At 39.6% G+C, this 27549-nt stretch overlaps 1 protein-coding gene across 2 annotated transcripts in view; it reads left to right on the forward strand.

The window, feature by feature from the left end:
• The first annotated feature begins 1613 nt into the window (after positions 1-1613).
• The window catches only part of ACMSD (aminocarboxymuconate semialdehyde decarboxylase), a 54866-nt gene continuing 28930 nt past the window's right edge, over positions 1614-27549 (forward strand). Inside the window, exons 1-5 of one of the 2 annotated variants that reach the window (XM_007060878.4) lie at positions 1614-1767; positions 8036-8080; positions 14300-14396; positions 24081-24130; positions 26787-27023. In XM_007060878.4, the coding sequence (XP_007060940.1) occupies positions 1711-1767; positions 8036-8080; positions 14300-14396; positions 24081-24130; positions 26787-27023 (486 nt within the window). In that variant the 5' untranslated portion in view covers positions 1614-1710. Of the gene's footprint in view, positions 1768-8035; positions 8081-8970; positions 9244-14299; positions 14397-24080; positions 24131-26786; positions 27024-27549 lie in introns of those variants that run through there. The other variant, XM_043524950.1, reaches the window with a different exon arrangement.

A 27549-nucleotide genomic window follows, 5' to 3' on the forward strand; every position in this document is an offset into this window, starting at 1 on the left:
GGGCCGGTTTTGTTCAATATCTTCATTAATGATCTGGAGGATGGTGTGGCTTGCACCCTCAGCAAGTTTGCAGATGACACTAAACTGGGAGGAGAGGTAGATACGCTGGAGGGTAGGGATAGGATACAGAGGGACCTAGACAAATTAGAGGATTGGTCCAAAAGAAATCTGATGAGGTTCAACAAGGACAAGTGCAGAGTCCTGCACTTAGGACGGAAGAATCCCATGCACCGCTACAGACTAGGGACCGAATGGCTCAGCAGCAGTTCTGCAGAAAAGGACCTAGGGATTACAGTGGACAAGAAACTGGATATGAGTCAACGGTGTGCCCTTGTTGCCAAGAAGGCCAATGGCATTTTGGGATGTATACGTAGGGGCATTACCAGCAGATCAAGGGACGTGATCGTTCCCCTTTATTTGACACTGGTGAGGCCTCATCTGGAGTACTGTGTCCAGTTTTGGGCCCCACACTACAAGAAGGATGTGGAAAAATTGGAAAATGTCCAGGGGAGGGCAACAAAAATGATTAGAGGACTGGAACACATGACTTATGAGGAGAGGCTGAGGGAACTGGGATTGTTTAGTCTGCAGAAGAGAAGAATGAGGGGGGATTTGATAGCTGCTTTCAACTACCTGAAAGGGGGTTCCAAAGAGGATGGATCTAGACTGTTCTCAGTGGTAGCTGATGACAGAACAAGGAGAAATGGTCTCAAGTTACAGTGAGGGAGGTTTAGGTTGGATATTAGGAAAAACTTTTTCACTAGGAGGGTGGTGAAACACTGGAATGCGTTACCTAGGCAGGTGGTGGAATCTCCTTCCTTAGATATTTTTAAGGTCAGGCTTGACAAAGCCCTGGCTGGGATGATTTAGTTGGGGATTGGTCCTGCTTTGAGCAGGGGGTTGGACTAGATGACCTCCTGAGGTCCCTTCCAACCCTGATATTCTATGATTCTATGATCTTCCCTAGAACTCCAGATGGAGCCAATAGTGTTTGACAGACAGTCAGCATAGACAGGGGGAGCATAGACTGAGCTAGTAGTACTAAAATTATAGAGAATAAAGGATAGTCCCAGCCAGCGTCAGAGAGCCTGAGAGTGAATGAGTGATATTGTGTAGACATACTGAATGAGGGAGGGAGGATAAAATAAGCCAGTATTGTGACCAAGCCAGATAAGTAGGAGCATAGCTATAGCCACAATTCTGCATTCCCATGAATTTTTATAAAGTAATATTGAAGGGACTCTGTGAAAAGGAGAAGGAAGATGAGAAGCACAAATTTATCCACTAGAGGCTGCATTTTATGCCCTATTTATAAAATCTTTCAGAAGAGGAAAGAAGGGAGTTTAAAGTCTTTAATTTTCTATAATAATTAACTTTTAAATTTATAAACCAACTTTTATTTCAGACTCTAGATCAAAAACTCCATTTGTACTGCATGTATAAATACACAGCTTCACCTCACTCTCCACTGTACAGTAATTTATGTAACAGCACTTCCTGAGAGTCATTGACTTTACATTACTTTGCAGCTCCCCTGAAATGTTGGCTCCCTGATTGGTTACTGTATGTAGACAACCTGATAGGACGGCAGATGGACTTAAATAACACCCTAAGTTAACAGCAATCTGCTATGCCAGGGAGTACAGAGAACTCAAGGTTAATTAGAAAACGTCTTTCTTAAAACAGTAATTCTCGTGTGATCCTCCAAAGATGAAAATTGATATTCATAGTCATATTCTACCTAAGGAATGGCCTGATCTAAAAGAGGTAATAAGAGGTTAGATATTTGGTGCAGTATTAGAGCAGCCTCTATTGTTACCATTGTAGTTTCTGATATATCAAAGTTTCTATTGGTATACAAACATCTGTTTTCAATGGGTTTTTTCTCTGATTTGGGAGGATTTAAGACCCTCATCCTGCACGACTTGTTAAAGAAAAACTACCACTGAGTAAGAAGTGAAGGACTGGGCCTTATTTCAAACAGTTTGAGTTTGTTTGTGCTTTCTAAATCCACATTAATTATGAATTTTGAAGCTCTATAAATCAAAGGCCTACTATGCTGGTTGCTAAATTAAGTTAGATGGGGTGGTTGCAGATTTCTGTATTTTTATATATTGCCTAAACAATCTGATGTTTTAAAGATTTACAGTTGTAAAAATGCTGAGCTACTAATTCTGTGTTCTTAGTAAAACAGTTAACCTATTAGGAGAAGGTTTTCAAAGACATAAAGGATAGTTAGGTGCCCAAATCCCATTGACTTTAAATCTCCCCCTTAATTTGGTTTGTATTCAAGTTTTCTTAAAACATGTGTAAAAAAGCATTAGGCAAATAACTAACAATGAATAGGACTGAAATCACTCTGTGATTCAGCCTGCATCCACTGAAGTGAATGGGAGTATCACCATTGATGTTAATGGATACAGGATCACCCTTTCTGTGTTTGGCTAAAGAAAAAAAATTTTTTTTAATTTTTTTCCTTCTTTTAACTATTCCTTCTTTTGCTGGAATTTTTTAAGCCATTGGACAGATTCAGTATATTGCACTCTAAATGAAAAACTCAGTTAATAAATTCAAATACTGCTCAGAATAGAGGGCAAGTTAAATTGTTTTTAATATTTGCATTAGAGGTAGTCTAAATCTTATAAGTTATTGATATTGTAAATTCAGAGTCTCTTAGTAAATCCAAAGTGCACTGTCAGAAATAATTAGCTAGGCTCCATGTTCCATAGTTGCAAACTACCTTGGTGGTGCAGTAGGACCCAGGTGCAGGAGGGAGAACTATTGGTAACATGTTTTTCCACATAGAGGCGTGATCTAATCCTTAACCCCTCTCTGTCTCACTTTCTCCATCTGTAATCTGAAGGCATGGGTGCTCTGGGGATTCCTTAGTTAATATTTGCACAGTGCTTTGAAAATGGAATGTGCTATAGGTATTACTGTACTAAAAAAATCTAATTAATTTGATGTTACATATAATCAGATTGTTTAATTTAAAAAATATAGACGTATTTAGTTCTAACTCAGTTTGTAGGATAGCCTTAACAGTGTTGAACACTATGGAATATATTTTTCTCCTTTTTTACTAATTCTGCAGCAATGTAGAGAATTAGTAAAGTCAGTTTTTTTAAAAAAATCACATAATGAAACAATGTAATTTCTGAAATTATTTTCTGATAAAACTGTGACTTTGTATGATCAGCTCCATTAAATAAGTTTAGGCTAGGTGATTTTTAAAGCTCATATAATATTTCCATTTGAGGCAAGCTAGCAGATTAGTTAAGAGAGAGGATGAGAACTGAATTAGCTGCTTTTTCCCCCCTGCCCCCCCAATAGCTGTTTTAAGACCCTTATTCCATTCTATCTTCATGGTAGTTAAAATGAAAGACTACTAGGCTTTTGTCTGTCAATGATATGAAACCACTTTATCGCATTCTGCCTATCTTTTGACTGCAAAAGAATACTGTGATTTCAACCTTGCTGTTAGGCACCAGCCACAAGCTGAGGCTCTCTTTACACTGTGTGTCTCTCTTCCTTTGATATACTGAGGTTTCAATTTGTTCCTGATGACAGAGATTTCAAAAGTAGTTGTTGCAAGTTTGTTAGCTCTGTGTTTCTGTGAATGTTAAGTACACAGGCTAGCAGAGGTTGAAGGTTAGTCAGAGAGGGACAGAAAACTGCAATTTATTTATTCAAAAATGAGTAGCAATGGAACCTGGAATTAAGAATACATAAGTAATTATTTCTTTAAAACTGTCAACGGTAACAATAAAAACAACTAGGAGTCCGATAGCACCTTAAAGACTAACAGATTTATTTGGGCATAAGCATTGCATCTGAAGAAGTGGGTTTTTTACCCACTAAAGCTTATGCCCAAATAAATCTGTTAGTCTTTAAGGTGTCACCGGACTCCTTGTTGTTTTTGTGGATACAGATTAACACAGCTACCCCTCTGATACTTAACAGTAACAATAATACAGATAGAACTGATTGGAAGGTAACATGTTTTCTGATCCGTTAGCTCTGTCACATGCACATGTAGTACTATCTTATAATTTTTACATTAAATTGTTGGCATCAGAATTACTGGATCTTGAACCTAAGATCGTAGAAAACTTTGTGTTGGGTTTGTTCACCTGTGAACTTGGAAACCCGTAACATATATGTAAATCATAGAATCATTAAAATTTAGGGCTGTAGAAGAGGTCATCTAGTCTAGTCCCCAGTGCTGAGGCAGGACCAAATCGACCTAGACCATCCCTGAATTCCGTAGCATCTTTTTGCTAACAATGCAAAGTGGGACTAGTCTTTGTAAAATGCTCCTTAAGCAAACTGACTATAAACAAAATAAAAGTTGCCAAGCTCTTGATTATTATCTTGAAACGGCAGAAGATTTGTGGCGAGAATCTGGGATTTCACCTATGCCCTCCAACAATAAGAAGTGGCTAACATCTCACCGTTATACAGAAGCTTTTCATAAATCATTGGAGATTCTAATTATTCCACAGAAAAGAGTCTCTTGACCATGGGAAAAAACAGTCTTGAATCAATAATGCCAAAGTTAACAAAATGTCTTTTCTCTTGCTAGGCTTAGGGATTTGAAAATCTATATCCAAATAAGCTAGAACTTTAAAAAGGCAATGAAGTTTAAATATGAAGCCTCACAGAAGGCTTATAAATCAGAAAGTTGAAAATAAAGAGCCAAGTCTAATATCAGCACCAGAATATAGAAGATAAAGTAGACCCCAAAGCTATGCAGTATAATTAGTGATGCCTTGCACTGGAAGAGGTCATATTGCAAGGAAAACTTTCTCTTAAACTGGATAGAACTGCTTTTTCACTCCTCTTGCTGAATTCTTTATAGCCCCAAATGTATGGGCCAACATTTTCAAAAGTAACTAGTAATTTTGACAGGTTTCAGAGTAGCAGCTGTGTTAATCTGTATCCGCAAAAAGAACAGGAGTACTTGTGGCACCTTAGAGACTAACAAATTCATTAGAGCATAAGCTTTTGTGGGCTATTTCTATTTCCCCACGTTAAGTATCCTCACACCTTCTTGTCAACTGTCTAAATGGGCCATCTTGATTATCACTACAAAAGTTTTTTTCTCCTGCTGATAATAGCTCATCTTAATTAATTAGCCTCTTACCGTTTGTATGGCAACTTCCACCTTCTCTGTATGTATATATATATATATATCTTCTTACTGTATATTCCATTCTATGCATCCGATGAAGTGGGCTGTAGCCCACAAAAGCTTATGCTCTAATAAATTTGTTAGTCTCTAAGGTGTCACAAGTACTCCTGTTCTTTTTTTAGTAATTTGGAGTAAGTGAAGTGAAAAAGTGATCAGTGAAGTGCTTGAATGAGGAGTATGAAATGCATCCAGTTAATCCCTGAGGGCATGAGGGGGAAAACTGGTAAAAAAAATAAATCATTGACTACTTGATTTATTGTCTATGTGGTTGAGCTGTATAGTGCTTCTGTTATCTGCACAGTTGCATAATCATAATTAGGAGCTGATCCAAAGCCCATTGAGGTCAATGGAAGGCTTTTCATTTATTTCAGTGGACTTTGGCTCACACCCTACGTGTCCTTGGTAAAACACAGTTTTCATGGTATGTAAATTTAAATTGGTGTAAATAAATATATCAACATACCACAGTCAACCGCATCTCTGGCTGAAGTCAAAGGCCTTATTTATACTTGAAATCAATTATTGATTTGCCTGCCTGCATAGGATGTGCAGGATCATAATGTTGCTTATGCTGATGTGTTAATGAGTCCTGCTTTTGTCCAATTTCGTGCGAAATGTTACTTTATAGAAAAAATAGGGAATTCTGACTCTCTATCATCATATTTCATTATTTTATATCATTTCAAATCTTATAATTTAAAAAAGTAAATGAAAATAAACTTCTGGTGTGGGGTTTTATTTTTAATTTAAAGAACTTTAAACCTCTTTGGGAGACTCAATGGACATCTAACTTGTATCTTTTAAGCCTGTCTCTCCTGATTAAATATTAATAGGCAGAAGAAGGTGACCTTCAGCCTTGCTGCTGAATCATGGAAGCTGAAAGGCATAATCAATACATCTTTATGCTAATGATTAACAAATTGCAGTTTGCTAGGATCTGTGCTGGATCACTTCTCATCTCTTATTTTCCTTCACATACTTCATTTGGTTGTTGTTTCTGTCCTAAAATACTATTCTGTACAGTAAGGTACAGCCCCAATATAGTAAGGTACTTAACCGTGTGAGTCAGGCATCTTAAAATCAGTTCTTAGACACATGCTTAGGTATCTTACTGAACCAGAGGCTAAAGGCTCAATCCTGCAGGTGTACTAACCCAATCCAGCAAAACAGTCAAGCACATATTTAAAGTTAAGCACCTGAATAGTTCTACTGAAGTCAAAGAAACAATTTATGTACTTAAAGCTAAGCATATACTTGGGTGTTTTGCTGGACCACAGAGTGATCAGCACCTTGAAGGACTGAGCCCTAAAGAGGATTATGTTATGGCCAGATCCTGTGAAGCTCTGTGCTCCCTCTACAAGGTGCTGAGCACCCTCAGGTCAGCACCTTGCAGGGTCCAGATGCCAGAAATTTTAATGAATTTTTGCCATTAAATCCAGGAATATGTGCTAAAGTCATGCACAAAGGAAAGCTTTTGTGACTATAGTAATTGTGAAAGTTCACGAGCTGATCTTACTGGCGCTATGCAGTAATTGGCTACGCTCCAAAAATAATGCAAATGTTCAGCTTTCTAGATATGCCCTTGGGTTCGGAGTATTCATTTGTGGTTTACGAATGCCTGCCTTTCTTAAGGAGAAAAGCATCCTAAACAATTCAAAATGACATAAATACTTGGAAGTTTGTCTTATATCTAATGGTAAAATACAGTTTTTCTTATCAATCTTAATAACTGTCTAAAGTGGCAAGATGTTTGGAAACCACTTTCAGATTCCCACACACATTTCATCAAATGTTCCTCTCAGATTTTCTATCTATACTGTTCAGTTAATTTGTCATGTAACATTTACTGTGTAACCATTTTATTAACTTATTCTGGGCCGGGGGGAGACTGGCAATTCTCAATTGTTATTATCTGTTCTGGATATGTATTCAGAGCTTTAAGAAGCTTTCTCCAGATCCAGGGTATTTAACTGAGGTTTTCAGGTGAAAATCTCTTAACCTTACCTAATTGAATCTGCCATACGTACATCTTTGGAACAGAAAACACTGTGCAGATGAAGATAACATCATTGTGAAGAGTGCTGTGCAAATAGCTAGTTGGATGCTAAATGAGGGTATGTGTAAGGTTATGTGGATGAAGTATAGCTACATAGGTGCATGTAATACACACCGCATATGACGTGGTTTCTCCCAAACATGGAGGCATATATCCAGTGTTAGATCCTCAGCTGGTGTAAATCAATGTAGTTCCACTCAATTCAGTGAAGCGATGCTAATTAACACCATTTGTGCACCATAAGTATGTAAGTGCACCACCCTTCCCAGCTGCCTTTCATCAGATGAAACAGTCCCACTTTTGACAGCCTAAAATGATGTGGTTTTGCATCCACTTTTAGCTAATAAAGCTCTAAAAGGATATTAACCATGAAAATGAATCAGAAATTCAAGAAGTCAGTAGAAAAGACTCTTAAAAGGGGATGAGTCTGTCTTAACTACTTCTTAGATGACTATCTATGGTACCTAAGCAGCTGGCATTCCCACAGAAGGCTATTGTCTCTTCCACACTGCTGCAGTTGATATTTTTGTTTTATTTATTTTATTTTAGTTCTTCTCCTCCTCTTCTTTCCTTCATGACTCTTTGAGTTTCTTTCTTGCTGCTTACTTCTCCCTCCTCTTTGTCCTATTCTGGGTCCACCTGCGGGATATGATGCTATTTGGGAGGGAAAGCCTTATCCATGAGGTTCATCTTGCACTTGGATCTGTCTAGCTGCATGAACTGAGCCTTTGATTTTCATTCCATACCACTGTCTAATCACTGGCCTTTTCTTTCTCCCTTCACAGAGATATGGTTATGGCGGATGGGTTCAACTGGACCACTATTGCAAGGTACGCTGGTTCTCATTCCCTAAGGCATTATTGTGGTGTCAGCCACCTGTACCCTTTAAAAAGTAGAGTGTCAATAAGGTTGATGGCCAATGTTTAACTTACCGTGTCATTAAGGTACACCTTTTTAGGAAGCAAGATTACTCCAAACACTGAAATATCACCATAGATCTTTCTGTTAAAGGACTGAGATAGGGTATAAAATGACCTAACATCCTTCTAATCTCAATTTGAAACATTATCTAGCAGTTTTCATAATTACCTTAGCCTAATATAGTAGAACCTCAGAGTTATGAACTGACAAGTCAACCACACACGTCATTTGGAACCAGGCAGCAGCAGAGACAAAAAAAAAAGTAAATACCATACAGTACTGTGTTAAACGTAAACTACTACAAAAATAAAGGGAAAGCAGCATTTTTTTCTGCATAGTAGTTTCAAAGCTGCATTAAGTCAATGTTCAGTTGTAAACTTTTGAAAGACCAACCATAACCTTTTGTTCAGAGTCACGAACATTTCAGAATTATGAACAGCCTCCATTCCCGAGGTGTTCGTAACTCTGAGGTTCTACTGTATTCAGAATGGGTAGCTCTAAAAAACAGATTTTAATAATAAAAAAGCATAACTTACATCAAATTAAAAACTTTTTTTTTCCATAGAATCACCAATTTTAGAACTTAACCTAAAAATTGACCCAGGTCTTCTGACATTATATGGCTGTCTAGAAGGAAAAGAAAAGGAGGACTTCTGGCACCTTAGAGACTAACACATTTATTTGAGCATAAGTTTCATCCAATGAAGTGAGCTGTAGCTCACGAAACCTTATGCTCAAATAAATTTGTTAGTCTCTAAGGTGCTACAAATCCTCCTTTTCTTTTTGCAGATACAGACTAACACGACTGCTACTCTGAAACCTGTCATTATAGAAGGAAAAGAAAACACAAATGGAACTATCTAATCATATTATTATAGAAGTTAAAGAACTAGAACAAAGACCTTTCAAAAAGAAGAAAGAGTAATTCATTCCTCAGCTTTATAAGAAGGAGAGCAAAGACAGAACAGTGGTTTCAGTCGGAACAGTATGCATCCTTTTGGGGCCATACTGTACATGGAGCTGTGTGCATAATTGATTTTTCAGTTCCGTGGCTAAATCTGTGCGAGGAAAGGTAATTCCATTTTCCAGAGGATTTTGTTATTTCAAAATCTGGCTTTGTTTCAATTTTCAACAAAACCACCATAATTCTCTCCAAATAGGAATGGAGTTCTGAGGCAATCTGCCTTGTAGGCTGCTGCTGACCGTGGGAGCCTGGGGATCCCCAACTTGCAGGCAGGCAACCAAGGAGTCAGGTGGGCTCCAGGACACCTATGTGACAGGGAGTGTTTAGTCAGAATGTTGTCAAAATCAAACCATCTCTATAGGACATTTTGGTTTTGATAAACTGGCAAATTCCATTGAAAAACTCATTTTTCTGATTTTTTTTCCAACCTGCTCTAGCTGTGGTGTATATATCCAGAACCTGCAGCAGGGGGTAGTGCAGAAGTGACCTGCCTCAGCAGGCGATACAGAATGCATTGTATCTCAAGATGCCACTAGCAGACAGAGAGAACACATACACTCCCTTCTAGGATGAACCAGCTCCCTTCCCAGGCCCCCAGCCTTCTAGAGATATTAGCATTATTAATGGAACTAGCCTGGAGCAGTCCTGGCCCACAGTGGAGCACAGGGACTGCCAATCCATCCAGCCCCCTCAGGTTCACAAGGAAGGGAAGGTTCCTTATACTCCCTCCTTATGCCTCACTGACCTGTGCAAAGCTAGCAATAATTGACCCCTTAACATAAAATTTAAGAATAATTTGTTGGGAATAATAATAAATAAAATATTTTATAGCGCCACAAGTTTACACACAAGGCATAAAGCCTGCCCTGAGGAGGTAAATAATACAGGACAAATGAACACAAGCAAAGAGGCAAGCTAACACTTCAGGAGCCTGATCCAATTGCCCAGTGAAGTCAATGGGAGCTTTCCACTGACTTCAGTAGGTGCTGGATTGGGTCCCAGGATTTTATTATGTTGAGAAAGAGTGGGTGCTTGAAGAGGTGGGATAAGGAGGATGATCGAGTACACAGGGAACTGGACTGGATTTAAGAAACTTGTATTCAGTTCACATCACAGCCACATACTTCCTGTGCGGCTCCTGCCTCAGTTTCCCATATCCCTGCCACACAGGGTTGTTGTGAGGATACAATCTATTAATGACTGTGAGGTGCTCACACTGTGATGATGCACAGGTAGTTAGCTAAGGAGGGATCCGAAGAAAAGGAGGAGGTATCTAGTGGTAAGAATAGGAAGAATGATTTAGATACAATGAGCAGCAAGACACAAGATGCACAGTTGAAAGTGCAAAAAGGAGAGATGTCCTTAGTCCAGCTAAGAGCTTGAGCACATGCTTTACTTTAAGCATCTGCACACTCCCATTTAAGTCAACTAACTAAAACCAGTTACATTATTAAATGGTTGGCAGTTTAGGTGGTGAGTTTAACAAGACAGAGTTAGAGTTAATCTGCTCCCATCTTCTGAGGTTCAGACATGACTTCCAAATAGGAGCTCTGAACTGAGAGAGAGAGGGATGAGCGATATTTGAGTGACTAGATGTACACAACGACACAAAAAGAATAAATATCTAGTGCTTGGCATTTTCAGGGTGTTGCCTCAGCCTTCAGGTTTAGTCTCATGAAGACAGTAACTGAGCTGCTCTGCTTTTTTTAAAAAAAACCCAAAACTCACTCCCATGATTCTCACAAGAATTATAACTAATACATGTGTTATGTAAAACATAGATTGAGACTTTCCAAGCTACCTGATGAATTTAGGAATTTTCCTATTAATCTTACTAGATTTGAATAATACTGATCTTGGGACAAGAACCTGTCAACCCTCAAAGTGATAATTGGGAATTCTTAAGTAATCCATATAATTAATATATAATCTATAGCTCGGGCTCCATAACGGGAAGTGGACATCCAAATCCCTTGGCACCTGGGAAAATCACAGCCAATGTGTGTCTATGTGTGTGCATGTGTGTGAGCACACATGAGTAATGAAAATGAAGAGTTTGATAAAATGCAACATCTGTTTATTACAAGAACATTCCAATGTCATCAACATCACTGGGATTATAAACCGTGGAATTTTTTAAAGATTCAGTTGGAATCCTGTGGCAAGCTAGTAGTAGCAACACTATGGGCTATCCAGTGCTGCCTCTGTCAGAGTAGGTTGGATGTTACTGTCGTTGGGAGGGAATAAAGTCCTTTGCACAAAACTGGAGCAAGGGAAAATGTGTTTTAGGATGAGAGGAGGAAAAAGCTTCTCATAAGACTCGGTAAAAAATAATCAAACCATACAAAAATTAATTATGTATTTTTTCAAAGGAGTGAAATTCTGAATGAAACTGATGAGCCTGATGATGGGAAACTTTGCCATGTAGCTCAATTGATTTTAGACAACTGATTTTTAAATCTGTCTCTTAATTTCCACATAAATTTGTTAAAGCATAAAACACCAGGTGCTGTTAGGAGGAGATGTCGTACAAATCTTAACTTATGTCCTAGGTAAATTGATTAAGCCTTGAGAATAGAGGTCTCATAGTACCTTGTCTGATGGCTTCTCTCTAGCCATTGCTTTGGAAACATGAACAATTTCCTCAGGATCCATGTGTTCATCATTACTGCAAAACCTCAGAGAATTGTTTCCAATTAACTTTACAAAATTACTACATAATTTTGTATTTTAAAGGTGCCTGCATCATGTGCATTTTAGTGGTAGTGCCCAGAGACTGTAGCAATATGTCTGGATTTCCAGCTCTCATTTTTTTGTTGGGCCAAATCTTGCTTGCCTTCTCATATGGGTAATCTCATTGATCTGAGTGAATTTAGTCAGGTGAATAAGGAGAACGGCAGTTTGTTCTATAAATCAGGCTTTACCTGAGTTTATATACAAATATGAGGGTTCAGGATTGATCAGTGGCACACCCATGATCACAGAAAATTCAATTAATGCAGATGAAAGCAGCAATCCCAATTCTTTATAGCCTGGCACTTAGCTTATTAGAAACTCTTTCATATTGCGTAGCCTAATATTGCCTGGAAAGGGTTTCTTTTTATCTTTTAGTATTTATGTATTAACAGCAGATAGGTCCCTTGGTGAAATTTAAAATCTGTCTAACACTGTTTTCAGTATTAATAGAAGAAAATACATATGAGATCTTTAAAGGCTAGCAGAATCTGAAGAACGAATTGAAAGGCTACTGTGCTCACTGAAATACTCCCAGTGGCAACTCAATCAAGGGCATGTAGTCTATTTTTATATGACAAAATCTTCAGTTCCGCTGGGCCTTTCCCTTACCCCCAAATATCATGCATATTACACAATAATCAACAGTGGCTTGATACTGGATTTTTAAAATTATTGGAATGTATGCCTAAGATAGCCCCTTCTATTTGGAAAATCAACTCTAACAGACTTTAAAGGATTTTGCCAGAGGAACAGGACTGTGGAGCTGTAATTACTGTCTATAACATTGGGAGTTATTTTCTCAAACTGTGATCTTGCTGCCAGCTCATTCTGGTATCCTGCCAAGGTGGCACAGACAGGGAGAGAGAAAAAAGAGGTTTTAAAATATTTATCAGGAAAATATATTTGTGAATGATGTATGAAGCTAATAACAAATTCAAGGTTAAAAACAGTCTGACTCCTCATAGAGAGGAGACATGCAACTGAGTATGCCTGCTGCAACGAGTGTAATTTTATTATTTTAAGAAATTTTATGTCTATGTTCGTCACAAGGAATAGTCTGAATTAACTGTTATTTTATATTGCAGAATAGGTGTACAATGAGTGAAATTCACCTCTCCTCCAGGAGTGTCAATCGACTGATTTTGTGTGTTGGGGGAGGGAACTAGGTGTGGGTTGGAGAGAATGTGCCCCCTCATACTGGAGCAGGCTTTAGGGATTCATTGCATCCAGCTGCCATCCACTGTGCTATTCCTCCACACCCTTTACAGAGGGGTTCCCAGCCACTAAATCAGTGTAATCGCAGATCCCATCACTCCTCGCCCCCAACATGTCTGCTCTACACCCATGCTTCCCTACCACACACAGGTGGAATCTGCAGGGTCCAGACACAACTTAATCCAGCTGTCTGCCATAGCTCAACTTTCATGCATTCCCATTACCCAAGAGAAGCAGCTAAGAGTATCTCTGAACTCTCACCTTGCAGGCATTGATGGGTTACATCTCATCAATTCGTTTAAGAATAAAACAATAGGAAAATTGACTGTTGCAGTTGCTTTTGGTGTTGAATCACTAGCTCTAATAACATATCCATAAGACCATGTGGCTATGAACAGTTGCAACATTAATTTTCCTTGGCTTGATTTGACAAGACAGTGACTACACAGTGTCTTTGGCCCGTTATCAAACCAATCAAAAATTAAAGTCAGAAGTGTTGCATCGCTCTCTCTTCTCTCAATTAAAGGGACACAGTCAAAGTTAGTGACCTTGGTAATATTTTGACTTACATAACCCTGAGAGGGCTTTGCATTAAAACTGTACTGCTATAGTTCAGGTAATTGTTTTATATTGGATCTTTTCCCCTGATACGAATGCTTCAGTATTCTTTTTTTTATTTCTAAGAAGAAAATTCAACCTGCAGCTTCAATGGGGCTAATTCTATCTCAATTGTACAGGATGAATCTGCAGAACTCTACTGAATTTATGGAGTTACTCTGAATTCTCGCTGGAGTTACTAAGATCATTTTTGAGCACACTCACTTCCAAAGGAATAGGACAAACCTGACGGCAGAACTTGGCTCATGGTCAATAAACAGCACTCATAAGCATCACTGTGATGTCAAACTCAGGCGCCTGAATGATGGAGGACAAACTTTAGTTAAGGAAAATGTTTCAGCATAACAAAGGGTATTAGCAACAGAGAGAGGATTGTTTTTAAATTATAAAAAGAGACCTTGATATTGTCCTTTTGCATTACAAATGACATTTCTAAATATTTTTTTGGATTTTTTTTTCTATTGAACAAAAATGAAGGGCCTGAATTCTAGCACTGGATGGGCATTGGCAGCCCCACATACTTTTAACAGAGTAGAATTTAGGCCATAATATCTTGATACAACTGTATTACTGTAATAAAAATTTCATTTCACAGGGGGAGGCAAAAATGATGAAGGAGGGAAAGGTTTTCAGAGTTATCCAAGAGAACTGCTGGAATCCAGAGGTTCGGGTTAAAGAGATGAACAAATCAGGTAACTCCAAAAATGAAATAGACTAATCATAAATCAAATAGAACAACTTAAGCTTTCACATCAAAGTGTTTTATAATAACATTAAAATGAAAAGGTTTTGCAGAGTTACAATTAGTTTAAATCAATTGCAAGTCAGTGAAAACTAATACAGTTTACATTTGGACTCAAAAGAGACAGATTCTACCTTTCAGTACCTTGCTCCAGAAGTAGCCAAAATTAATTTCTGTGCAGGAAGGTACAACTTAATATGAGTATGGGTGTCAGAACATGGCCTCAAAAGGAGAATATGCATTCCTGATTTTGAAAGTGGCCTATAAAGGAGAAAAATGTGTTTGAGCTCTTTCTTTGTTTTTGATGATGTATTTAAAAAAAAAGAAAAGAACTTTCTGCCAAGTTTTTTTTTTTTCCTGCTTGTTTTTGCATTACATTGTCTACCATGTTTTTGCTGGAGGATTGTGAGTAACTGGAGAATTAGTGGAATTATGTTATCAGATGAGACAAGAGGCCCTGATCCTGTAAGCACATGCCTAACTTTAAGTTTGGCTTCAAAAAGACCACTCGTGTGTATCATTAGGCACATGCAATTATCTTCAAGAACTCATAGAGAACGGGTGAGGTCACAGAGAACTGAATAAGGGCAAACATGGTATCTTTCTTTAAAAGAGAACAAAGAGGACCTGCGGAATTATAGACCATCAGTCTAAATTAGATATATGGGAAGATACTGGAACAAATTATTAAATAATCAATTTGTAGGCACTTCGAGGATAATAGGATGATAACAAATCTATATTGGCTATTACTTAAGAACAAATTATGCCAAAGCAACCTATTTTCTTTCTTTGACAGGGTTACTGGGTGGGGCAGAAAGGAGTATATATGACTTATTTTTATTTTAGTAAAGCTTTTGACAGAGTCTCACAGGGCATTCTCTTAAGCAAACAAGGAAAATGTGGTCTAGATGAAAATACTAAGGTGGGTGCATAATTGGTTGAGAAACTGTACTCAAGGACTCCTCGTTGTTTTTGCTGATACAGACTAACACGGCTACCAGTCTGAAACCTGTACTCAAAGAGTATTTATAATGGTTTGCTGTCAAGCTGGAAAGACATATCTAGTGCAGTTCTGCATGAGTCATTTCTGAGTCACATACTGTTCAGTATGTTCATTAATGACTTGAATAATAGAGTGGAGAGTATGCTTCTAAAATTTACAGAGGATGCAAAGCTAGTTGCAAGCACTTTGAAGGACAAGATTAGAAATAAAAAAACCTAAATAAATTGGAGAATTGTTCTGAAATCAACAAGATGAAATCCAATAAAGACAAATGTGAAGTACTACACTTAGGAAGGAAAAAAATCCAAAGCACAACTACAAAATGGGAAATAACAGGCTAGGCAGTAGTACTGCTGAAAAAGATCTAGGGGTTATAGAGGATCACCAATGAAATATGAGACAAAATGTGATGGCGTGGCAAAAAAGAAAACGTCATTCTGGGTGTATGAACAGGAGTATCAATGACTGGGACGTGGCTGGTAGTGTCTAGTGGTTGGAGCAGGAGTGGTGCCTAGTGGTTGGAGCAGGAGTCGGAAGTCAGGAATCAGATCTGGGGGTCAGGACCGGGTTACGTGGAATGAGTCAGGGCAGGGGCAAGGCTGGTCCAAGGCAGTAGCAGAGCTGGAGCAGGACTGGGAACAAGGCAGGAGCAGGAGCTGGAGCTATTGCAGCCACAGGTAAATGCTTTGAGCAGCTGCTGAACAACTGCTGATGGGCTTAAGAATCACTCTGCTGATTCTTCTAGCTAATCAAGCAATGTACCCAGTCCGGAAGCTACTACAGGCCAGCTGTGCTCATTAGGCTGCCTGGAGACTGGTTCTACTGCAGGCTCCGATTCCTGACAGTACCTGCCCCCTCAAAGGCGTTGGGGGGCAGGTTCTCAGAGTATGTCTGGTGGAACTTTTGCAATAGGTCCAGGGCATGGATGTTCTCTATTGGTTCCCAAGACCACTCATCCAGACTGTAGCTTTCCCAGTCCACCAGATGCTGGAATCTAACTAACCAAGGGTGAGGATTCAGTAGACCACACACTCCTCCTGTCCATGGACTGTTATGGGGGTCAGTGGCAGGTTGGATTGGCTTGGGTTTGGATTTTTAGTGCAGGGTTTTTTAAAAGTGACATATAAAAGAGGGGATGGATCTTCATGCACTTGGGCAGCTGTAACCTGAAGGCCACTGGGTGTACCCATTCTGTAATCCAGAAGGGGTCCGTGTATTGGGAGTCTAATTTGGCAGATACATAGTTCGATTTAAGGTTCTGGGCAGAAAGCCACACCTTGTCACCTGTGGCCAGATTGGAAAAAGCCTAATGATCCTGGTCCATATGGTGTTTATCGGCTTCTTTGGCAGACTGCAAGTGTTCCTTGAGCTCCTGGTGCATCTGTGGTAGGCAGGAGGCTAAATCCGCTGCGGCCAATACTGGGGAACTCATGGGCCAGTCTGGGTGGAAGTGGGGGTGAAAGCCACAATTTGCAAAAGAATGGGTTATGCTGGATCGAGGCATGAATTGCATTGTAATATGTGAATTTGGCATGGCGCAGCAGGGGAAGCGAGTGGTAACTCAAAGACCAGTGAAGATACTCCTCCAAGATTTGACTGACTTCCTCTGTTTGTCCATTACTCTGTGGATGATAGGCAAGACAAGGTGAGGGATTCAATACCAAGGAGTCTGAGAAATTCCCACAAGAACTGGGGGATGAACTGGGGACCCAGGTTCAATACAATGCCCGGCAGTAAACGTAGTGAAAGACATTTTCTAGGAAGAGTCAAGCCATCTCCATGCAGTAGGAACAGTATGGTGTAGAATGAAGTATGCCATCTTTGTTATAAGGTCCAAAAACACCCAGGATTACCAAGTGTCCCTGGGATCATGGCAGTTCTACAATGAAGTCCATTCATATAGTAAACCAAGGCTGTGGAGGTGTGGACAGATTTGGGGGAGACTTATGGGTATTGATCATGAGTTCTCGGTATGGGCACAGAGGTTGCAAGACCTTATATAATCCTTGATGTAAACTTGTGACTTGGCCACCAGAAGCTCCTTGAGACCAGATTCCTGGTCTTGAATTGGCCAAATTGGCCCAGAAGTGGCAAATTGTGGCATAGTTTCAATACCTAAAGCCTCGGTTGTCCCACTGGAACATAAATTCAACCCTTGTGATAGATGAGGCCATTCTGTAGTCAGAACTCAGATTCTGGTCAGGTACGCAGATCGTTCAGGGTCTCGCGGATCTGGGTTGCAAACAGGTTGTCGAGGAGTAAGGAGTGGATGGAGGATGTCAGTTCTGCTGTAGTCCATCCCATTGACAAAGTTGGACACCTTGCATATAGTGGCAGAGGGCTCTTCACCATCTTTGAGTTATTTGTTTTTCCAGGATAGGGCATCCACCTTTCCGTTTCTCACCCTTGGGTGATAGGTTGCCACAAAGTCACATTGAGCAAGGAAGAACCTGCAGATCTAGCATTGGTTAAGGCATCTAGCTGCCTGTAAGTACTTCAGGTTTCTGGGATCCATTAGGAGTTCGATGGGGAAACTGGGCTCCTTCTAGGAGGTGGTGTCATGCCTTGAAAGCTGCTTTAATAGCCACTTGAAGGCATGGGAGGGGGAGGAGTAGGTTGTGGGGGCCCACGTGTCAAGATAATACTGCACCTGTTTGAGGCATCAGCCTGGATCGTAAATGGTTTAGTGGGATTTGAGTGAATCAGGATGGGTACGCACGTGACAGTGAGCACATGATAATCATAGAGTTCCTGACTTTCTGGGAAAATGAGGATGTTGTATACCCCCAGAAGTCAGGAACAACTGATAACCATCCACTTTATAATAGCCAATAATATATTCGAAGACTGATATTAGCACCTGCTCCTAGTCTTCTTTTCTCAAGACTAAACATACTGACTTTTTTAGCCTTTCCTCATTGGTCAGGTTATCTAAATCTTTTTTATCATTTTGTTGCTCTCTCCAGTTTGTCCACATCTTTCTTAAATTATGGGACCCAGAACTGGACACAGTACTCCAGCTGAGGCCTCATGAGTAGAGAGGAACAATTACCTTCTGTGTCCTGCATGTGACACTCCTTGTCAGGGAGCAGGACCTGCAGCAGAGTCAGTCACTGAATAATCTAACGAGTACAACTGGCCTGTTGTAAGCTGCCTGATTGATTGGTCGGAAGAGTCAGCAGACCAGCTCCTAAGCCCAGAAGCAGCAACAGTTCAGCAGGTTTCAGAGTGGTAGCCATGTTAGTCTGTATCAGCAAAAAAACCCGAGGAGTACTTGTGGCACCTTAGAGACTAACAAATTTATTTGGGCATAAGCTTTCATGGGCTAAAACCCACTTCATCAGATGCATGCAGTGGAAAATACGGTAGGAGGATATATATACACACAGAGAACATGAAAAAATAGGTGTTGCCATACCAACTGTAACGAGATTAATCAATTAAGGTGGGCTATTATCAGCAGGAGAAAAAAAACTTCTGGAGTGATAATCAGGATGGCCCATTTCAAACAGTTGACAAAAAGGTGTGAGTAACACTAGGGGGAAAATTAGCATGGGGAAATAGTTTTTACTTTGTGTAATGACCTATCCACTCCCAGTCTTTATTCAGGCCTAATTTAATGGTGTCCAGTTTGCAAATTAGTTCCAATTCTGCAGTTTCTTGTTGGAATCAGTTTTTGAAGTTTTTTAGCTGGAGAATTGCGACTTTTAGGTCTGAAATTGAGTGACCAGGGAGGTTGAAGTGTTCTCCAACTGGTTTTTGAATGTTATAATTCTTGACATCTGATTTGTGTCCATTTATTCTTTTGCATAGAGATTGCCTGGTTTGGCCAATGTACAGGGCAGAGGGGCATTGCTGGCACGTGATGGCATATATCACATTGGTAGATGTGCAGGTGAACAAGACTCTAATGGTGTGGTTGATGTGATTAGGTCAGCATCTGCTCAAAGCATTTGCCTATGGCTGCAATAGCCTCTGTGCCTGCTTTTTCCCAGCCTTGCTTCTGCCTTATTCCAGTCCTCCTCCTGCCTTGTTCCAGCCCTGCTCCTGCACTTTTTTTTATACATCACAAAGAAGCAAACTAAACGAGTCAAACACATTTTTTTTTCTGCTTTGCAGGTCACCTTTAATAAGCAGTGAGTTCCTCAAGGGATAATAACTATAGGCCATATCTTATTCTTGTTCCATTGATGGAGGTGCAGCTATGGATTTTAAAGACAATTTTGAGTAAGAAAGATTGAGGGTAGATCATGGCCCTAAAAATTAACCACCAAAAATGAGACAGTTTGGGAGGGAAGATGCAAAGAGTTTCTCTCAGTTAAAGAAAGCTGGTAGCCTGCAGGGTAAGGTGTCATTAACTCAGGTAACTTAGGCCCTGTAATTAGATCCTATTTGTGAAAAGCTTTATGCAGCAACGTAAGAACTTTATCACTGATAAGAAATACAACTGGTACCTAGTGCACCAGAACAGCAATTAGGTCACATGACCATACCTCCTGGCTCCACTCAGAATACAAGATGGTGTATTAAAATACTTACTTAAATGTAAACTGCAAAGCCAATGTTAAAACTGAGTTAACACAGTTTTATCACATCACAGTTTTATGCCACAGGCCACACTAGCCAGGCTGTGGATGACACTGAATTCAAATATGAATTTTAACTAAACTTTCTTTAATTCCTTTCCCCTCTGTGAAATCTTCTTGGTCCTTCCTGCCTCAGTGAAGACATAGCAGAATGTATCACTCTATGTCATAACACATACCATGGATTGCAGTGAGATGCTGGCCATTGCAGATGTACATTCTGGAATATCAGCAGTCAACCAGGATGTACCAAGAGGATTTCAGAAAAGTGTGGGGGAGAGGGAAAATACTTTTTCAAAAAGTTAAAACTCATTTATGTGGTGAGTAGTCTCCCTCGTTCCCTCACAGTGTGGTGACCGGGAACATTCAGCACAGAAATCTCTAAGTCCATTTTTATATTTGCTTTGCAGTTTGCCTTTCCGCAAGCTGGAATGCCAGAAAGTAAAGCATTAATGCAATCTCTCTGTCAGAAAAGGAAAGAAAAGACTGAATTCTGGAAATGATCTTAAGATGGTAGAAATCTGAATTTACTGTGTCAGAGAAATAGATGATTCTGTTTCCCTTTAAAAATCAGAACACCAAGGCTCTTACCATTTATACTTGACTGAATATCAGAGCCACCAAAGGAAGAGGAGAATGAGGTAACAGATTTAAGATGGTTTCAGGAACCAGCAATTCATAGCTCAGTTTTTGTAGCAATTAATATTTAAAAATCCTTGGACCTCTGTGCCCCTATATTTAAGGCAAGCTGATCAAACAGTGGAAGCAGAGGAAATGATCTTCATGTGAATCACATAAAAAAGGAAAGTTGGATAATTAAATGCAAAAAAGCAGGCAAAGGCTGAAGATTAATGGTCCCTAGGGACACTGGGAAAAGAATGGCAAGAGAGGCAAACTGCACACAATCAGATGACTGTGATCACTTCCATACCAAGTGCCGTTCCTGCTAAGCCTATATCATAACATTCCAAATGACCAGTGGTATCAAATGCTATGGAACTATGCAGCAATACATGAGCCAATAAGACCATCACCAGTGCATAGGAAGAACCCATTCACCATGTTAACCACTGCTGTTCCAGCAGTTGAAACCCTCGCTTGCAAGCCTCTAATAAACTGTTCTGAGAAAGGTGATTAAACAGTTGTTTGATTGCACCCTCTTCAAACACTTTAGCAGGAAAGCATAAATAGGAAAAAGACAAATAAGTGGCTGGACACTAAAATATGGCTCTGTTAATAAGAGGGCTGTAATGGGATTTAACCATTTTAATGTGATTGGAACAAGACACAATAATAATCTGTTTAAGGCATGGGAAGGTTTCCCAAATGTGCTAATCAAGTGTTCACTGGCACATTGCTGGAGAATGTAAATGACTCAGGGATCAAGACCTTTCTGTTCTCCCACTATGCAGTACAGAGAGGAGCAAAATGCCAAAAAATCCATAATGTGTCTGTGTAGAGGGGAAAATTGGCTACATGGGATGTTCCCTCCCACCCTTTCCCTTCCACTCTCCCTCCCTTCCCTCCAACATTTCTGATCTTTGGAAAAAGCCCTTGTGTCTCGTCATCATTTATATGAGAAAAGAGACATGGCCAGAGCAAAAAGAGGATCATTCTTCCTCAGAAGCACTGCAGAAGGGATACAGTAAAACATGGAGGTTAATGTTGCTTGAAGCAGAAGACTGGAAATTAGCATGAACATTTGGGGCGCAAATGAGAAGTCCGTGGGAGCTGAGAGCACTCAGCACCATGCAGGAGTTGCTTAGCATGGACTCACATCCCTACAAGCGATCTCTACTGAAAAAACAACCATGTGGGGGACTCAGTTACAACACAAGAGCTCATGTTTGAGGAAACAAGGAGCAAAAATGCTGCTCATTGAAGAGTGATTCACTACAAAGTGGGTTATTCTTTAGATTTAATTTGCTTCCTAGAGGAATCCAGATTCAACCTCTGTCCCCCCAGTGTCCCTTTATTATGTAATAATTAACTGGTTAATTATTACATAATAAATGGACACTGACAACTTAAAATTCACACTTCAGGATGAAAATGATTTACCTGCTGTAAAGTAACTGCAAGTAATATCTAAGATTACTATAAGGAAAAGAAATAAGAGGGGGAAAATATGTTTTCTCTATTTTTTTCCCTATCTGCCTAGTATGTATTAAAGGGCACCTTGCCTACAGTCAGTTTCACTGTTTCCCTGACATAGTGAGTAAGGCCCCAATCCTGCAAGCACTTGCATATGCTTAATTTTATACGAGACTTTGCAAGATCAGAGTCAGTTTTCCCGGATCATTAATAGAGCAATAAGAAAGAGAAAGTCACTGGAAAAAAAATTAGGAAAAACTTCTCAGGGTGATTCTGAGGCAGTTTAGTTAATGAAAATAATTCTCACTCATTTTTTTTAAACTAACTAATTTCAAGGTTCTGTTAGTGAATGCAAAGCTTCTGCATTTGTTATAATAAGCTTTGTTACCACAAAGGGGAGCAAAAACAATATATATTATTTTCACTGTCTTAAGTGGGACCTTCAAAGATTGTTTTATATGACAAAATACATTTATGGAAATCAAGATACATTTATGGAAAATTAAGTGAAATGAAAGAAAGTCAAGAGTGATAAGCATGCACAAGTATTTAAATTAATACTAATAGATTAAAGCAGGGGCTCTCAAACTTCATTGCACCACAACCCCCTTCTGACAATAAAAATTACTACATGACCCCAGGAGGGGGGACCGAAGACTGAGCCACCCCAGCCCACTGCCCCAGGTGAAGGGGCCAAGGCCCCAGACTCGGCGGGGAGGCCTGTAACCTGAGCCCCGTCACCCATGGCCAAAGCCAAAGCCCTCAGTCTTTGGCTTCAGCCACGGGCGGTGGGGCTTGGGGTATGACTTCAGTCCTGGGCCCCAGCAAGTCTAAACCAGCCTTGGTGACCCTGTTACAACGGGGTCTCGACAAACTTTGAGGCCCCAACCCACAGTCTGAGAACCGCTGGATTAGTGTAACAATAGATCACACACACCTAACTGCTGCTCTGGGCTTTTGTTCCTGAACTGAAGTGATTCTAAAGAAAATTGTTATAACTGTTCCACAAATAACATACAAAAATATTTTTTAAAAGCCAAACACCAATTTTTATACTCCCACATTTATGCCACATGTATGTATGTAACCAGAGGGTTATATGCTTCTTCTGGGCAGAGAAAGCTCATTCCAAGCATCTGTGACCCACAGCAATTCAAATCCCATACAAATGCCCACTTATGTGACAGCTGCCATCTTGGCCAACATCAGAGATTGAACTGGGGACTGGCAGAGCTATATGGATTGAGCTAAGTAGCTAGATCCTGTTACGAATAATTACTATTCACTCATAAAAGTACTTTCATTTGGACATATGCCCAGTTTTGCTTGATGAGCTAGACTGACTCATCGTATTAATTATTATTTTCCCCATTTTGGGTAATATTCTTCCCATGAATACCTCATGTACAATTCCCATTGTCTTCTATAGCTGTGGTTCTCAACCTTTTTTCATTTGTGGCCCCTAAAAATTTTTGAACGGAGGTGCGGACCCCTCTGCAAATCTGCAGACCCCCCAGGGGTCTGTGGACCACACACTGAGAGCCACTGTTCTATAAGAAAAAAGAAAAGGAGTACTTGTGGCACCTTAGAGACTAACCAATTTATTTGAGCATAAGCTTTCGTGAGCTACAGCATCCGATGCATCCGATGAAGTGAGCTGTAGCTCACGAAAGCTTATGCTCAAATAAATTGGTTAGTCTCTAAGGTGCCACAAGTACTCCTTTTCTTTTTGCGAATACAGACTAACACGGCTGTTACACTGAAACCTGTTCTATAAGACACATGCGCCTTTATCCAATCTGTCCCCTATGAACATATCTGCTTCCCTCAGATTGACTGACAAATCTCTATAATTAATCTGTAATGCATGAGATCAAACTATGATCAGACCTAGGACAAAATCATAATCTGCATTTTCATATTTAAAGACTTTTGTTCTTCTATGTAGGAGTCACTGTACAAGCCCTTTCTACAGTTCCTGTAATGTTCAGCTATTGGGTAAGTCCTTGCAAACAAATTTTGTAAGTCATAGATACTATAAAATTCAAAATAATAAAATCCACGCTGCCTGTGAGTTAGGCGGTTCAGCCAGTCACCAGAATAATACAGCAAAGCTGCTCTGGCAGTGGAAGAAAGGCCAGCAGAGTAGCATGGCAAAGCTGCTCCAACAGGAGCTGGAGGCTGCAGAGCTCCAGTCTGGAGAACATTTAATACAAATGGGTGAGACAGCAACAGGAATTTAGGAAGAACAACAGGAAGCAGGGAGAGAGCCTTTACAGAGCATGAATCTAGGACTGGGGTGTATGATATAAAGGAAAAAAGGGCAAGTTCTGATTCATTGGGTTGTAAGTCTATCAAATAGATGTTTTCCCATAAAAATAAAATTTCAAAAATTGCCACAGGGAAATCCACCTTCTTTCTACTGCGGTGAGGAAGAATGCACTTCCTTCATGCACAGCACTGAAGAATTAGCCAGGTGCTTTATGAGGGATTTCTAACTTCCTATGATGCATCTAATGAGCCATTTGTTAAATCATGTTTGGATGTAAATCATGAAGAATCTGATTTGCCCACAGGAGGGTATCTAGGCAATTTCCATCTTATTGACATTGGAATGCATAGATGAAGTATTACAAATATGCTTTAATAGAACAGATACATTTACAAAAAAATTTCCCTTTCTTTTAAATATCACACTCCCAATATGGCAAAGCTATTGGTCCAGGAAGCTCTGAGTCTGAAATTACACCTCCCACTTAGTAGCACAACTAGATTGGCAGAATGGATTCACAGTTATTTCAAATGAGTCAAACAAACAAAAAAGGGTTTCTGAATGGTTGATCCTAGCAAACAATGGGCTAGATTCATCTCAGGTGTAGCACCCGTTGACTTCAACAATTTAACATCAATGCTGTTACATCAGGAATTAACTTGGCCCATTTCCTATATGTATCTAGCAGTTCACAGCAATCGTGCTGAATGATAATACATAAAAAATTCAGTTACAGATGTCCTACATAAAAAATTATTACAGCATAACCATAAATTAACTGTACACCTCTAGTACTTTGTGTAGGATGACATGTCCCATATTCTACACTGAAATAAACATTTGTTTGGTTTTTGTTTTTTCCTTGAACATACCCTAGGAAAAAGTAGGGAACCAATTAATTTGTATAATATAGTTCTCCCTGGATGTCATGACTGCCATTTTAGAAATAGCACTAAGAACTTTTTAAATTTTACAAATCTTTTGTTCATGTTTACGCTGTAAAATTCATCATGGTCCAATGTCACACATTTCCACCTCCCTCCAATCCATTCTTCCCAACTCCAGCAATAAAATGGTAAATATTCAGGTATGTTAAAAAGAAAGATAAAAAAAGAAAGATGTAAAGTTTCGATCTGGATCCCAAAGACATTAAAATTGTGGGGTAGTCAAATCTAAGGGGTTGGTTTGGCCCATTTTAGAGAAAAAGGCCAGATGCAAAATCTACATTTGGGTTTGGATCCAAAGTTCCACCCCACACAAAATTTGGAGGGCTCTGGGATTTTACTTAACACTCATTTCTAACTAAAAACCTAGGGGAACGCCTACGGAAAATATAGATCAAGTACACACTTCACTTTTTACTTGGACTCTTTGGCATTTACCCCTTGATAAACAATGATTGGTAATTTTAAGTGTGAGCAACATGTCCATTATAATACTACCAGAAGAGCCTTTACAATTCCTCACCATGGGAAGTCTTCCACACCAATTATTTCATTCTTGTACAGCATCAATAACATTATTTGGACACTAGACTAACTCTATGATCAAACCTGTGTAGCGGTAAATAAGCTGAGAATTGAAATCAGGGGTGAGAGAACTTGCTTTGCCAAGGATTCACTTGAAACTCCTGGCTTCTATGTGTAGAAGAGAATTCTCCATCTTTGAGCAGAGATGTGCTTGAACCAAATCCCCAGATACAATCACCCCCCGTTGAGATCTGGACTCAAAGTTTGTGGTCCAGGTCTGGTCTATGGGGTGCATTTTATCTGACATTCTCCTATTTGCTGCTTTTCTTCTAGTGCCCTGTTCTGCCCTCTCAAAATGTAAATTACAATCATTTTACATTCCCACTGAATGCCAAACTGGGGCAAATTTACACCTACTTATGCTTTGTGTATAAACTGGTAAGAAAATGGATGTAACTCACTTTACCATTTACATCACCACTCAGTTCTGCCCAGAGATTCAGCTGGAAGATACAACTTCTTACACCAGGTCTCTATTTGCCTTCTGACAGGCACATGAGTGCCATAAGAGATTCTCTAAAAAATCCTGAGAGCATCAGCAAATGAGGCCAGATTCTTCCTTGCCTTATACGCCCCTGAGGGGTAGGAGGAAAAGCAACTAATGCAGGGGTATGCAAGATCAAGTAGACCCAACTCATCAATCCTTCCCCTTCAAACAGGCCTTACACCTATTCAGAGTGACTAGTGGTGAAGCAAAAGCCTTGGTTCAAGTCTTCTCCTTGTATTGTTTGCTGTGACATTTTTTCTTGGTGATAATTTACATGCAATCTTTTGGGTTTCTTCCAACATCTGTGAAGGTGATAAAATTTTGGAACTACATTTTAATTTACTCTTCTTCTTTATATCATACCAGGCCAAACCTGAGGATACTTTAGATCTGTGCCAATTATTAAATAATGACTTAGCTGCTACAGTAAAAAAGTACCCCAAGAGGTTTATTGGCCTTGGCACATTACCTATGCAAGCACCAGACCTGGCTGTGAAGGAAATGTATCGCTGTGTGAATGAGCTTGGCTTTCCTGGGGTACAGATAGGATCTCATATCAACGAATGGGACCTGAATGCACCAGAACTGTTTGCTGTCTATGCTGTGAGTAAACATTTCCTAGTTTATCCCAAATAATGTTGTGATATGAAATTGTAACTAAACAAAAGACATTGGGAAAAATTCAGCTGTCAGCTACACTAGTATAAATCCAAATATTTCAATGGAACTCATCTAAATTAACAGTAGTATATCTGAGAGCAGGATTTGGTCTAGAAAATCTGTTCAATATAGCTAATTTTCTTTAGGCAATGAATGATCATTTACAAGAGACACTCATAAATTTGCTCTAATGACTGGGGGAGACAGCTAATATTGAATGTTATTAATTTGCAAATAAACTAACATAATAAATGTTAAAAAGCAAGGGTAGTACATTTCAAAGGTACTTTGTCTCATCTGGCCCCACTAAAGTCAATGGGAGATTTTACCATTTGTTTCAATGGACACAGGGTCAAGCCTGTAGATCCAATTGAGCACTCATAGCTGGACCCCATATTCTTTACTCACCCAAGAATATCAGTTGGGAGTGTGCAAAGACTTGTGCAGAATTGGGCTTTTATTCAAGCAG

Source organism: Chelonia mydas, chromosome 11 (assembly GCF_015237465.2).
Source record: "Chelonia mydas isolate rCheMyd1 chromosome 11, rCheMyd1.pri.v2, whole genome shotgun sequence".
Taxonomy (NCBI): domain Eukaryota; kingdom Metazoa; phylum Chordata; order Testudines; family Cheloniidae; genus Chelonia; species Chelonia mydas.